We start from the raw sequence: 13652 nt of genomic DNA on the forward strand, positions 1-13652 counted from the left end.
TTCGCATTTCTGTTCTGAATGGGCACCCTTCAATCCTGAAGTCATGCCCTCTCGTACTAGGCTCCCCCCTCGTGGGAAACAACTTTGCCACATCCACTCTGTCCATGCCTTTTGACATTTGAAATGTTTCTATGAGGTCTCCCCTCATTCTTCTAAACTCCAAGGAATACAGTCCAAGAGCGGCCAAACGTTCCTCATATGTTAACCCTCTCATTCCGGGAATCATTCTAGTGAATCTTCTCTGTACCCTCTCCAATGTCAGCACATCCTTTCTTAAATAAAGAGACCAAAACTGCCCACAGTACTCCAAGTGAGGTCTCACCAGCGCCTTATAGAGCCTCAACATCACATCCCTGCTCCTATACTCTATTCCTCTAGAAATGAATGCCAACATTGCATTCGCCTTCTTCACTACCGACTCAGCCTGGAGGTTAACTTTAAGGGTATCCTGTACGATGACTCCCAAGTCCCATTGCATCTTGGAACTTTGAATTCTTTCCCCATTTAAATAATAGTCTGCCATTTATTTCTTCTGCCAAAGTGCATAACCATACACTTTCCAACATTGTATTTCATTTGCCACTTCTTTGCCCTTCCTTCCAATCTATCCAAGTCTCTCTGCAGACTCTCCGTTTCCTCGGCACTACCGGCCCCTCCACCTATGTTCGTATCGTCAGCACACTTAGCCACAAAGCCATCTATTCCATAATCCAAATCGTTGATGTACAATGTAAAAAGAAGCAGCCCCAACATGGACCCCTGTGGAACACCACTGGTAACCAGCAGCCAACCAGAATAGGATCCCTTTATTCCCACTCTCTGTTTCCTGCCAATCAGCCAACGCTCTATCGACGTACGTAACTTTCCCGTAATTCCATGGGCTCTTATCTTGTTAAATAGCCTCATGTGTGGCACCTTGTCAAAGGCCTTCTGAAAATCTAAATATACAACATCCACTGCATCTCCCTTGTCTAGCCTACTTGTAATTTCCTCAAAAAATTGTAATAGGTTTGTCAGGCAGGATTTTCCTTTAAGGAATCCATGCTGAGTTCTGCCTATCTTGTCATATGCCTCCAGGTACTCTGTAACCTCATCCTTGTCAATCGACTCCAACAACTTCCCAATCACCGATGTCAAGCTAACAGGTCTATAACTTCCTTTTTGCTTCCTTGCCCCCTTCTTAAATAGCGGAGTGACATTTGCAATCTTCTAGTCCTCCAGAACCATGCCAGAATCTATCGACTTTTGAAAGATCATCGCTAATGCCTCCGCAATCTCCACAGCTACTTCCTTCAGAACATGCAGGTGCATTCCATCTGGTCCGGGAGATTTATCTACCTTCAGACTATTCAGCTTCCTGAGTACTTTCTCTGTCGTAATTGTGACTGCGCACACTTCTCTTCGCTGCCACCCTTGAGTGTCCGGTATCCTGCTGTTTTCCTCAGTGAAGACTGATGCAAAATACTCATTCAGTTCCTCTGCCATCTCCTCATCTCCCATTACAATTTCTCCAGTATCATTTTCTATCGGTCCTATATCTACTGTCACCAGTCTTTTACTCTTTATATACTTGAAAAAGCTTTTAGTATCCTCTTTGATATTATTTGCTAGCTTCCTTTCATAGTTAATCTTTTCCCTCTTAATGACCTTTTTAGTTTCCTTTTGTAAGGTTTTAAAAATTTCCCAATCCTCTGTCTTCCCACTAATTTTTACTTCCTTGTATGCCCTCTCCTTTGCTCTAACTTCTCTTTTCAACCACGGTTGCATCCTTTTTCCATTCGAAAATTTCTTCTTTTTTGGAATATACCTGTCTTGCACCTTCCTCACTTCTTGCATAAACTCCAGCCACTGCTGTTCTGCCGTCTTTCCCGCCAGTGTCCCTTTCCAGTCAACTTTGGCCAGTTCCTCTCTCATGCCACTGTAATTTCCTTTACTCCACTAAAACACCGACACATCAGATTTTGGCTTCTCTTTTTCAAATTTCACAGTGAACTCAATCATGTTATGATCACTGCCTCCTAAGGGTCCTTCACCTCAATCTCTCTAATCACCTCCGGTTCATTACACAACACCCAATCCAGTACAGCCGATCCCCTAGCGGGCTCAACAACAAGCTGTTCTAAAAAGCCATCTCGCATACATTCTACAAATTCTCTCTCTTGAGATCCAGTGCCGACCTAATTTTTCCAATCCACTCGCATGTTAAAATCCCCCACAATTATCATAATACTGCCCTTCTGACAAGCCTTTTCTAATTCCTGTAGTAATTTGTAGTCCACATCCCTGCAGCTGTTTGGAGGCCTATAAATAACTGCCATCAGGGTCCTTTTACCCCTGCGATTTCTTAGCTCAACCCATAAAGATTCTGCACCTTCCGATCCTCTATCACCTCTTTCTAATGATTTAATATCATTTCTTACCAATAAAGCCACGCCTCCCCCTCTGCCTACCGTCCTATCCTTCCGATACACCGTGTATCCTTGGACGTTCAGCTCCCAGAGACATGCATCCTTTAGCCACGTCTCAGTGATGGCCACAATATCATACCTGCCAATCTGTAGCTGTACAACAAGATCATCCACTTTATTCCTTATGCTGCATGCATTTTAGGCATTTAAGGCATTTAAGATTTTGAAGCATAATCACATTAAACAGTGATCTGAAGTCGATGAACAACATCCTGGCTTATGAGGCACCATTTTCCAGATGGGACAGGACGAAGTGGAGTGCAGAGGTTAGGGCATCATCAGTGGGCTGAGTTGTGAGATAAACAAACTGGAAGGGGCCTAATGAAGTTAATGCGATCCATAAACAGCCATTTAAAGCACTTTGTTATGGAGGTCATTGCCAGTGGACGGTAGACATTAAGGCAGGTTACTGTCTCCCTCTTGGGCACCAGGATAGTAGTGGATGCCTTGAAGTCTGCGGGGACAGTGGACTTCTCTGAAGAGATGTTGAAGATGTCTGTTAGAACCTCTGTTAACTGGACTGTGCAGTCGCTCAGCATCTGCCCCGGTATGTTATCGGGCCCTGCGGCTTTATGTGGGTTGACCCTGGCAGGGGTCTTCCTCACATTACAGAACAGTACAGCACAGGAACAGACCAGCTAAAGAGCAAACCAAAAACACTAATCCCTCCTACCTACACAATGTCATTATTCCTCCATCCTCCTCACATTCATGTGCCTATCTAAATGTCTCTTAAAAGACTCTAATGTATTTGCCACTATCACTACACCAGGCATCCACCACTCTCTGAGTCAAAAAACATAATCCTCACATCCCCTTTGAACCTACCCCCCTCACCTTCAATGCATACCCTCTGGTATGAGACATTTATACCTTGGGAAACAGATACGCCCTGTCTACTTTATCTATGCCTTTCATAATCTTATAAACCTCTATCAGATCTCCCCTGGCCTCCTTCGCTCCAGAGAAAGCAACACAGGTTTATCCAGCCTCTCATGATAGCACATGCCCTCTAAACCAGACAATGTCCTGGTAAACCTCTTCTGCACCCCCTCTAAAGCCTCAACCTTCTTCCTATGGTGGGGCAACCAGTAATGTATGCGATAGTCCAGATGTGGCTTAATCAGAGTTCTATGAAGTTCCAACATAACCTCTTGACTTTTGAACTCAATGCCTCGATTAATAAAAACAAGAATTCCGTAAACCTCCTTAACCACCTTATTGACCTGTGTAGCCAATTTTAATGATCAATGAACTTGGATCCCAAGATCTCTCTGCTCAGCAACACTGTTAAGGATCTTGCCCTTAACAGTGTACTGTCTCCTTGCATTTGCCTATGAAGGTGCAGCACTTCATATTTATCTGGGCTAAATTCTGTCTGCCATTTCTCTGTCCATATCGGCAACTGGCATGTATCGTGCTGTATTCTTTGCCAGTCTTCCACACTATCCACAACTCCATCAGTCTGGGTATTATCCGCAATCTTACTAATCCATCAGCTGCAGCCAGACAGTACCCCTGCTCCTCAGGCTCATACCAGTTCAAAGGAGTCTTTATCGCCGGCCCGTCATTATGTGCATTAAACCATGCTTAAGAGACATTCAATCTATCAGGAAGAGATGCATCACTGTTATGGACGTGCAGGGTGGACTTGTAATCTGTTATGGTCCACGTGCACCTTGTGTTTCTGGTGTGACATAAGTGGCAGTATATTCTCTGTGCATAATCCTGTTTTGCCTTCCTGTTAGCACAGCTCTTGCTGACTTGAGGGCTGTCTTATCCACCAATCTGAAGGCAGCGTCCTGAACTCTCAGCCATGCCCGGATCTCTGCTGTCAGCCATGGCTTCTGATTTACCCTTACATAGATTTGTTTCATAACTGTGACACCTTCAATGCAATTCTCTACATAGCCAGTCACAGATCTTGCATATTCTTCGATGTTAATTTGATGGTCTTAGGCAGCCCTGAGCATGCCACAAGCTGTGCTTTTAAAGCAGTCCTGCAATTCTGAGGTTGCCCTTCTGGCTAGGCTATTAACTCGCTTTGAATTGGTTTGATTCATTTAATCTATGGTCTGTAAGAGATAAGCAGTCAGAGTATCTGAGGTTGCGGAGCAGCTTCATGTTCACCAGTGATACTGGTATAAACCAGGTCTAATGTGATTTTTGTCTCTGGTAGCAAAGTCAACATACTGATAGAATTTAGACAGGACTGATTTGAAGTTAGCATGGTTTAAGTCACCAACAAGAATTTAAAAAAGGCAGTTAGGGCAGCCTTTCTTAATGTTTTTGCGCTGGTGGAACCCTTGAAATAATTTTCAGGTCTCAGGGAACCCATGCGTTAAAGATTTTTATATCTACAGCTCACGGTACATTAACGTGATCAGTGTTGTAGATATAATAATCCAAGACAATTGTCAATGCTGTTTTGAGTAGAGAATGAACTTTTAGCCAACCTTTCTTGGGAAAAAACAGGTAGTTAAGCTTAGCATACCTTTCTTGAAATTAATCTCTTTATTTCCGTTTCATAAATTTTGAAAGCTCAATAAAGGCAAACATAATAAATTTCTATTAAATAACTAGTTTAAGCTGAAGTGGGATTTAATTTTTCTAAAGGTAGGCTTGATAGATTTAATTTAAATAAAGGTCGTAAATTGGGTTTAATTAATGCTATTTACACCATGAAAATTTATTGACAATGTTGAATCGTAAAGTTACTGAAAACCATAAGCCAAAGCAATATAAATAAAAGTATAGCCTAATATAAAATTTTATACAAGACTTCGAAAAATCATTTTCTTACTAAGTGACATCATCAGGCTCAAATATAGGCCTAGCATGTGAAACCTGTGCTTGTTTTTTGCTGCACAAATACTCAATTCAGGGTCGAATTTGAGATAAGCACACACAGATTTCACCTTCAATTGACATGAGTATTTCTATCCTTCCTCTTGATGCATATTAAACAAGAAAAAACTTGCTCACACATGCAAGAAGTTGAAAACTGCAAGAAAATATTCATTGCTTTCCTATGAATGGCAGGATACTCTTCTTTCACAGAAATCCAGAACTTGTCTGGGGCTGGTCAGTAAATCTCTAGTGCATGATCAGACTGCAGCTCAAAAAGTTCTATCTTTTCTATCAAAGTTAAATTCTCAGGCTGAGCAGAAGATTCAGAGAAAGGATCCCTCACCCAGTCATACATTTGTGTTGAAAGGGAGGAAAAATACTGTTCAACTTCGTTCTGCCATTCTTCCAGGTAGTTTTCAGTATGACTTGAAACTTTCTGATATCCTTCCTCACTCTATACTAGTAGAGTTTGTTCGCTCCCATAAGTCAGTCGGCGGCACAGAAGGGTAAAAAAGTTGGGGAAGGTAATTTGAGAGGGAGAAGCTGATTTCACAGCCCAACTTGGGCAAGTCCATTCAATGCGCAGAAAATATACTTCATGCTCCTCATCAGCCTACTGTTTGGGGCATGTTCAGGGCTATCTATGACTGTCACATTAACATTGAATAATATGCAAAATTCCAATTCAACCAAAGCCTTCCATAACTTTAAACAACTCTTAAGTTATTCCTCAGATTTCTTGATAAGTAAGGCTCAGGTTTGTTCAACTTTTACAGATACACGTACTGCTGTATTGTTGGTAAAATCCTTAAAGGCTTCCGTAGCCTCCTTTGTCCTCTTCATAATAAAGTGATGACAACAATAGGCAGTCTAATCAAAGTAAAGTTTCACACAGCAATACAGTGCTCTTCAGTTATCAATGGCCTCCCATATTTCCCGTCAAAAACTGAGAATGGACTCAACCAGACACACTGAGTCCTACTGCGCACTGCCATAGTGGGCTGAGAGACCTCTGATGAGATTGCTAATGGAGCTGCTTGGTCACTGCCCAACAAATGCGAGTGCCAGCATCACGTGAAGTCCAAATACGATATTTATTTTTTAAAATCATGATCTCTCATGGAACCCTGGTCGAGAAACCCTGCACTGGGTGTGTGGCTTTGAGGTCAGTAATGGTACTGTGGAGCTCAAGCCGCATTTCCCCAGCATTAGCATGGTGGGGGTGGGGTGGTGAAGGTGTGTTTTCAGCACAATCTCAGTGGCAGTGAGCTCCCTTGGTAAATAGAAGGGCCGTTAGTTCACTATTTAAAAACTCTACCAGAGGTGAACAGTGGGTCGTCACTACTGAAGCATTCAAGCACCGGTTTCTGTGTGCACCTCCACCACGGGTCTTGCCGGAGGTTGTGGGAATTCTGGCAACCTAAAAAGAGATGAAACCCTCTAGCTGTACAGCTGCCTCAGGGGTAGTACCCTGGAGTCACATTAGCAACAGGATGAGCATGGGGCAGTCCTCCACCTCATGCTGATTTACTCTCAGACACAGGTGATCTTGCTGAGTGGCTGTAACAGAAGACATGATACGTAGATAAGCCCATGCTGCAAAGCTCATTTGCTATCCCACAACGCGATAGTGGGGTGGATTTATAGTACTTAGTGACCTTAATATCCAGTGGTGTCTTCCAATCTGAAGAAAGACATACAGGATGGACAATTACACCATTAGGTGGAGCTAGAGTGGCCTATTCGTCAGTCAGCAGAAGTTGTGCCACATGTTAGCAAGGTCATTGAGCACAAGTAGACAAAGTCTTGCAGTTTGATTTGAGAGAGATAGCATTGAAAAGTTAAAAAAAAATTAGCTTTATTTGTCTCAAATGTTGCTTTGATTAGACTGCATATTGTTGTCATCACTCTATCATGAATAGGACAAAGGAGGCTGCAGAGGAGTTAAAGGGCTTTACCAGTAAAACAGAAGTACATGGATCTGTAAAAGATGAACAAACCTGGGTCTCACATCAAAAAATCTGAGGAGTGACTTGGAGGCATTTAAAGTTATGGAAGCCTTAGATTGTTATGGAAGTCCTTTAACCTCTGCCGGACGATGCTGAGGATGTTCTAGAGTCTGTGGTGGCCAGTGCGATCATGTTTGCTGTTGTGTGCTGGGGCAGCAGGCTGAGGGTAGCAGACATCAACAGAATCAACAAACTCATTCGTAAGGCCAGTGATGTTGTGGGGATGGATCTGGACTCTCTGATGGTGGTGTCTGAAAAGATGATGCTGTCCAAGTTGCATGCCATCTTGGACAATGTCTCCCATCCGCTACATAATGTACAGAATGGGCACAGGAGTACATTCAGCCAAAGACTCATTCCACCGAGATGCAACACAGAGCGTCATAGGAAGTCATTCCTGCCTGTGGCCATCAAACTTTACAACTCCTCCCTTGGAGGGTCAGACACCCTGAGCCAATAGGCTGGTCCTGGACTTATTTCCTGGCATAATTTGCATATTACTATTTAACTATTTATGGTTTTATTACTATTTAATTATTTATGGTGCAACTGTAACGAAAACCAATTTCCCCCGGGATCAATAAAGTATGACTATGACTATGAATTGGGATGTTTCCACTGATAGAAGAACATGACTAGATGCCATAAGTATAAAACTGAAGAAATCTACGAGGGATGATTGATAAGTTTGTGCTTTAAGGTAGAAGGAGCCAATTTTAGAAAACCTAGCACATTTATTTTTCAACATAGTCCCCTCCTACTTAGTCGAGCGATTGTGGAGCATACGGATCCCTTCTTTGTAGAAGTGGTCCACAGCAGGGGTGTTTGATAAGTTTGTGGCCTAAGGTAGAAGGAGATGAGTTATTAACTTCAAACTTACTGCATTATCACTCAAAGAGTTGAACTGCACGTGCATGTAACAAGAGCATCTTGGTGGTCGACAGCAGGGGTGATTGATAAGTTTGTGGCCTTAGGTAGAAGGAGATGAGTTATAGAGCTCTCGTTACATGCACGTGTAGTTCAACTCTGAGTGAAAGTGCAGGAAGTTTGAAGTTAATAACTCATTTCCTTCTATTTTAGGCCACGAACGTATCAATCACCCCTGCTGTGGACCACTTCTGGAGGTCCAAGACGCCGACTTCTACAAAGGAGGGATCCGTATGCTCCATGACCACTGGACTAAGTGTGTAAATGTAGGAAAAATAAATGTGCTAGGTTTTCTAAAATTGACTCCTTCTACCTTAAGCCACAAACTTATCAATCACCCCTCATATTAGGGAACTGTGGGAAATTTATTGGTCTAGAGCACACTACCTCAGGGTGTGGCTGAAATGAATGGTGGTATAGATGTATATCAGGGCAGATTGGACAAGCACAAGAGGAAATGGGTAACAGAGGGATATAGATGAGGAAAGCTGGGAAATGACTCAAATGGTATATAAATGCTGTTATGTGGTGATGGGCTACACAGCTCTTCTGCTATATATCTTGTATATTTTGTGTAAAGTTATTATTAGACACCTGTTTAAACATTTCACCTTTCCAGAGGGCATCGGATAGTCTACTCCTTTGGCATTTCACTTGAAAATTTTTTTATATGTGACTCTTCTAACATTAAGCTGGGAGGTATCGTGCTTGAAAAACTTATTTGCTGATATTCTGGTCACTAGTTTTGTCATAAAAGCATACTTATTTTAGAGATACAGCATAATAACAGACCCTTCTAGCCCAGCGAGCCTACACCCCATGCGACCAATTAATCTGCTATCCCATGTCTTTGGAACGTAGAAGGAAATTGGAGCAGTCAAGGAAACTCTTGTGGTCATAGGGAGAATATACAACTCATTACAGACTTCAGTGGAATTGAACTCAGGTCTCTGGCACTGTAATAGCATTATGTGCTTTTAAACTGAAGGTATTTCTTTGTATTTCAGTGCATATTTTGTGGTTAATTAATAGTGCATGCTTCATTTCACAGGTTGAAAACTCTCAAGCTTTTGTCTGGCTCTCTCAACTTCGGCATCGCTGGGATGATGAAAAGAAACACTGTTTCGCCAACATTTGTGATGCCCAATTTTTGTATTCCTATGAATATTTGGGCAACACTCCTCGACTGGTAATTACACCACTGACAGACAGGTATGCAAACACTTACGGAGTATTTCAATTTGATGAAATTTTCTTGTCTTGGATGTTGAACAGTTACATAGCTTACCAAATTTGTAAGTGGCAAATCTAATACATCACCCATGACTTTCTACATTCTTGATAATAATGCTTCATTTGCCATAGAATGAAGAACATGTGTCCAGGAGTTTGTCAGAATTAGCTGTTAGGCGCTGTGGGTAAACGTAAAAGGGACCTAACCACATTTTAAAATTGGACTGCTCTATCTACAATCTCTGCTGGGCTTGCAGTGTTTGGCAGAGCTACTGTACACTTACATCAAACCTAATTGACTGTAAAGAATTAGATTTAAATAAATTCCTCCTTGGGTTTTGAGTTGAAGGGAAGTGAAGTACCTTATCCAGTTCCATAGCCATCCTAAAGACCGTTTGTGCTTCATCTCCAGCAGATTGTTCTTCCGCACTATTGATCAACCAGTTTCTTCCTTGATCGCACTTCTCTGGAACAGCACCTAAATGTTCCTAAATGCTAACTCTTCAATACCCCTCTGCCAAAATCAATCAGAGAGAGAATTGGATAATGTCATGACTTGAGCTTTGCATAATACTTTTTGTCGAGCCACGAGGGGACTTGCAGCAAGACTTCACAAATTGTCCGTGAAACATAAAGGAGATCAAAGACTCATAACGAGAGCTTAGACTACTCTGCTTAATTGCTCCCAAATTATTACTTCAGCAGCTCAGAAACTGCAGCGGCAACCTTAGTGAAGATTTTGTATTCTTTCTCTTTGAAAGGCAGCAAATCAACTTTGAAGTATTTCAGTGTAGGTATTTTGCATGCCTTTGAACAGAACCTGAAAGGTTTCTTCATGCATTACTCTCGTTTGAAAACTTGGAAGCCTGCAAGTAATAGAACATTTAATTCTTCAGCTTCCCTATTGGGATACCACAATATAAAACACTTGGTAAAGGAAGATCTGCTTAATTGCTACTCAATTATCTTACATTGAAGTGTAACTTAATTACATTGGTGTGACTATTTTTCTTATAGTTTTAGACACCTTTCTGTGCACCTGACATTTTGAGCAATATTCCACAGGAGGTGCTGATTCTAGTCTCCTTGCCTTATAGCTACTTATTTATCAGGCTAGCAATGAATTAACATAATGTCAACTTGTTAGTTTTGTCTGTGCAGTGGAATAGATTATGACTTCGATAACTCAATAAAATGATGCTAAATGTGTTTTGAATCCCATTTAACTGTAGAGTTACCTTGTTCTAAGTTATGATTTATCCCTTCACTGTGTTACACAGCATCACTTAAAGCTTATCCCATGTACAAATAGAATTATTTACATACTTGATCTTATTTTGGTTCCAGGCGTGTATCCAGTATTTCTGTGTGAGAATTAGGCACAGGTTCTATTTTGAATTTGAAATCAGAATGGATTCTTAAAAGTTAAACATTTCCTTTTTCATTTAATATAAAGTTTATGTGACATTTTTTGATTTGGTGACCTGAAATTTGTAGTCAAAAGCCCATACTGTTCATGGTTGAATAAGTTACTACCTTACAGGCTGTGCAACAGACTGTACCCTACTTATCCTGCCACTGACTGTAAGAAGTTTATACGTTGTCCCTGTGGCCCTGTAGGTTTCCTCTTGGGTGCTCTGGTTTCCTCCTGTAATCCAAAAGCATACCAGTTGGTAGGTTAATGTAAATTGTCCTGTGATGAGGCTAGGATTAAATTGGGGGATTGCTGGATGGTGCAGCTCGAAGGGCCTGAGGAGCCTTTTCTGTGCTGTATCTCAGTAGATAGATAAATAACACCACTGGTGAAATCAAGAACAATATCTGAAGTGTACCTTCCAATTAATGGTTGTAAGAAGATCATCAAAAACATTTGCAGGGTTTTTGTTTTTCCTTTATGCAATAGTTGGCACAGATAAACTCAGTGCAGAGCAAACGCAGCACAATAACTTTTTGTTTGCCTCAGTACTACATCCAGAAGATAATCTCACTGAATGCCGCACTATTATGTCTCAAGCAAGAATTCATGTTTGAAAGGTCGGGTTGACACATGCTGGGAGATATGATAAGTTTTCCTCACCCTGATATAGAAAAGATGTCAGTAAGCTGGAAGGACTGTAAATAAGGACATTGCTGGGACTCAAGGGACTGAGTTATGAAGAGAGGTTGGGGAATGGAGTGGATTTGTGGAGGTTTATAAAAGCATAAGGTGCAGAGATAGAATCTATATGCTGTCTATATCCCAAGGCTGGGGAATTGAGAACTAGAGGACATAGGTTTAAGGGTGGGGGGAGAGATTTAATGGGAATCTGAGAGTGATCAGTTTATGGAAAGAGCTGCTGGAGGAAGTGGTTGAGCAGGTGCATTAACAACATTCAAAAGACACTCGGATATACACATGGACTGGTAAGGTTTAGAAGGATACGGGGCAAACCCAGGCAAATTGGGACAGGCTGAGATGGGAGTCTTGGTGGGCATGGACCATGTGAGCCAAATGACCCAATTTCCATTCTCTAAGACTCTTATGACTGTGAAAGAAGAAAAGTTCCATGAAATGTGGACTGTGGCTTGGCATAGCTCAAAAGGCCATTTATAAATTTTCTGATGATACAACCATTGTTGGCGGAACCTGAGATGGAATCAAGAGGGAGTACAGGAGAGAGATATGCCAGCTTGTTGAGAGGTATTGCAGCAACAGCATTGCACTCAGAGTCAGCAAGACCAAAGAGCTGATTGTGGACTTCAAAAGTGGAGAGTGTGAGCAATTCCTAGGTGTCATTTCTCTGAAGATCTAACCTGGTCCCAATGTATTGATGCAGCTATAAAGAAAGCAAGATCGCGGCTGTACTTCATTAGGATTTTGAGGAGATTTGGTTTGTCAACTAAGACACTTAAAAACTTCAACAGGTGTACCACGGAGAGCATTCTGGCAGGATGCATCACTGTCTATGGGAGGCTGCTGCACAGGATGGAAAGAGGCTACAGAAAGTTGTAAAATTAGTCAGCTCCATCTTGGGTACTAGCCTCCAGAGTATCCAAGACACCTTCAAGGAGTGATGTCTCAGAAATATGGCGTCCGTCTGTAAGGACCCTATCAGCCAGGTCATGCCCTCTTCTGATTGTTACCATCAAGAAGGAGGTACAAAGCCTAGAGGCACGCGCTCAGTGATTCAGGAACAGTTTCTTCCCCTCTGTCAACGGATTCCTAAATGGACATTGAACCCATGAACACTACCTCACTTTTATTATTTCTGTTTTTGCACTATATATCTGTAATTGACTTAATTTTTTTCTATATTATTATCTATTGCACTGTACTGCTGTTGTTATGTTAATAAATTTAACATATGCTGCTGATATTAAATCTGTTTCTGATTAGAATGTTTACCTTCCCCAACTGCCATAAATAACAGGAAGTTTGGAACTCCAAGGCAAATATATCACTGGTAACCAGTTTCATGAGATATGAGATGATGATTTCCATCAAACAAATGCAATACAATTTTGCTTAATTATCACGATCCATTCGCTAAATATAACAACTGTACATAAATAACAGGAATAGATGTTCAGCTAGAATATTTATAGTGCAGTCTAGTCATCAGCAGATGGTAGACAGTATCTAAACTACTTGATTAGAGCAAATCCAGGGTTTGGTGTTACTAGCACGTCATGAAAAATTTGTTGACCTTTTTGCCTACGCAGAAAGATTTAACTTTGCAAAATTTTTATTTTCTGCATTTGCTTTTTGTTAATGTTACAGAGAATTAGTTAAGCAATTAAAAAGAAATATACATGAGTAGAATCATTAAGACTTCTTTTTGATCTGAAAATATAATTTGCAGACTCCCAGCTTTGAGCAGGTAAAGTAAGCGGAGAAAGCTACGGCTGATATAGTGTAATGTGGAGTAATACGAGATTATTCACTTTACGAGTAGAATAGATACACAGCATATTATTTTTAAATAAGATGGCAATGCATCTCTGTGTTTTTGGGTAAGGACCCACACAGAAAGCTAATGTGAAGGGTGGCCAAGCAGTTAGGAAGGGAAACAGGAAGTTGGCTTCTTTGCAAGAGAGAAGAAACACTAATGTCAGGAAGTTTTTAGACAACTGTACAAGAGTTCAGTTAATCCACATATGGAGTGCAACAGGTAGATCTGATATC

General features: G+C 41.3%; 1 protein-coding gene across 1 annotated transcript in view; it reads left to right on the forward strand.

Moving 5' to 3' along the window:
* The window catches only part of dnah9 (dynein, axonemal, heavy chain 9), a 586329-nt gene that overhangs the window by 110293 nt on the left and 462384 nt on the right, over positions 1–13652 (forward strand). The window contains exon 26 of the mRNA XM_072242702.1: positions 9306–9466. Within this exon, the coding sequence (XP_072098803.1) occupies positions 9306–9466 (161 nt within the window). The remainder of the gene's footprint in view (positions 1–9305; positions 9467–13652) is intronic.

This window comes from Mobula birostris, chromosome 24, assembly GCF_030028105.1.
Source record: "Mobula birostris isolate sMobBir1 chromosome 24, sMobBir1.hap1, whole genome shotgun sequence".
NCBI lineage: Eukaryota > Metazoa > Chordata > Chondrichthyes > Myliobatiformes > Myliobatidae > Mobula > Mobula birostris.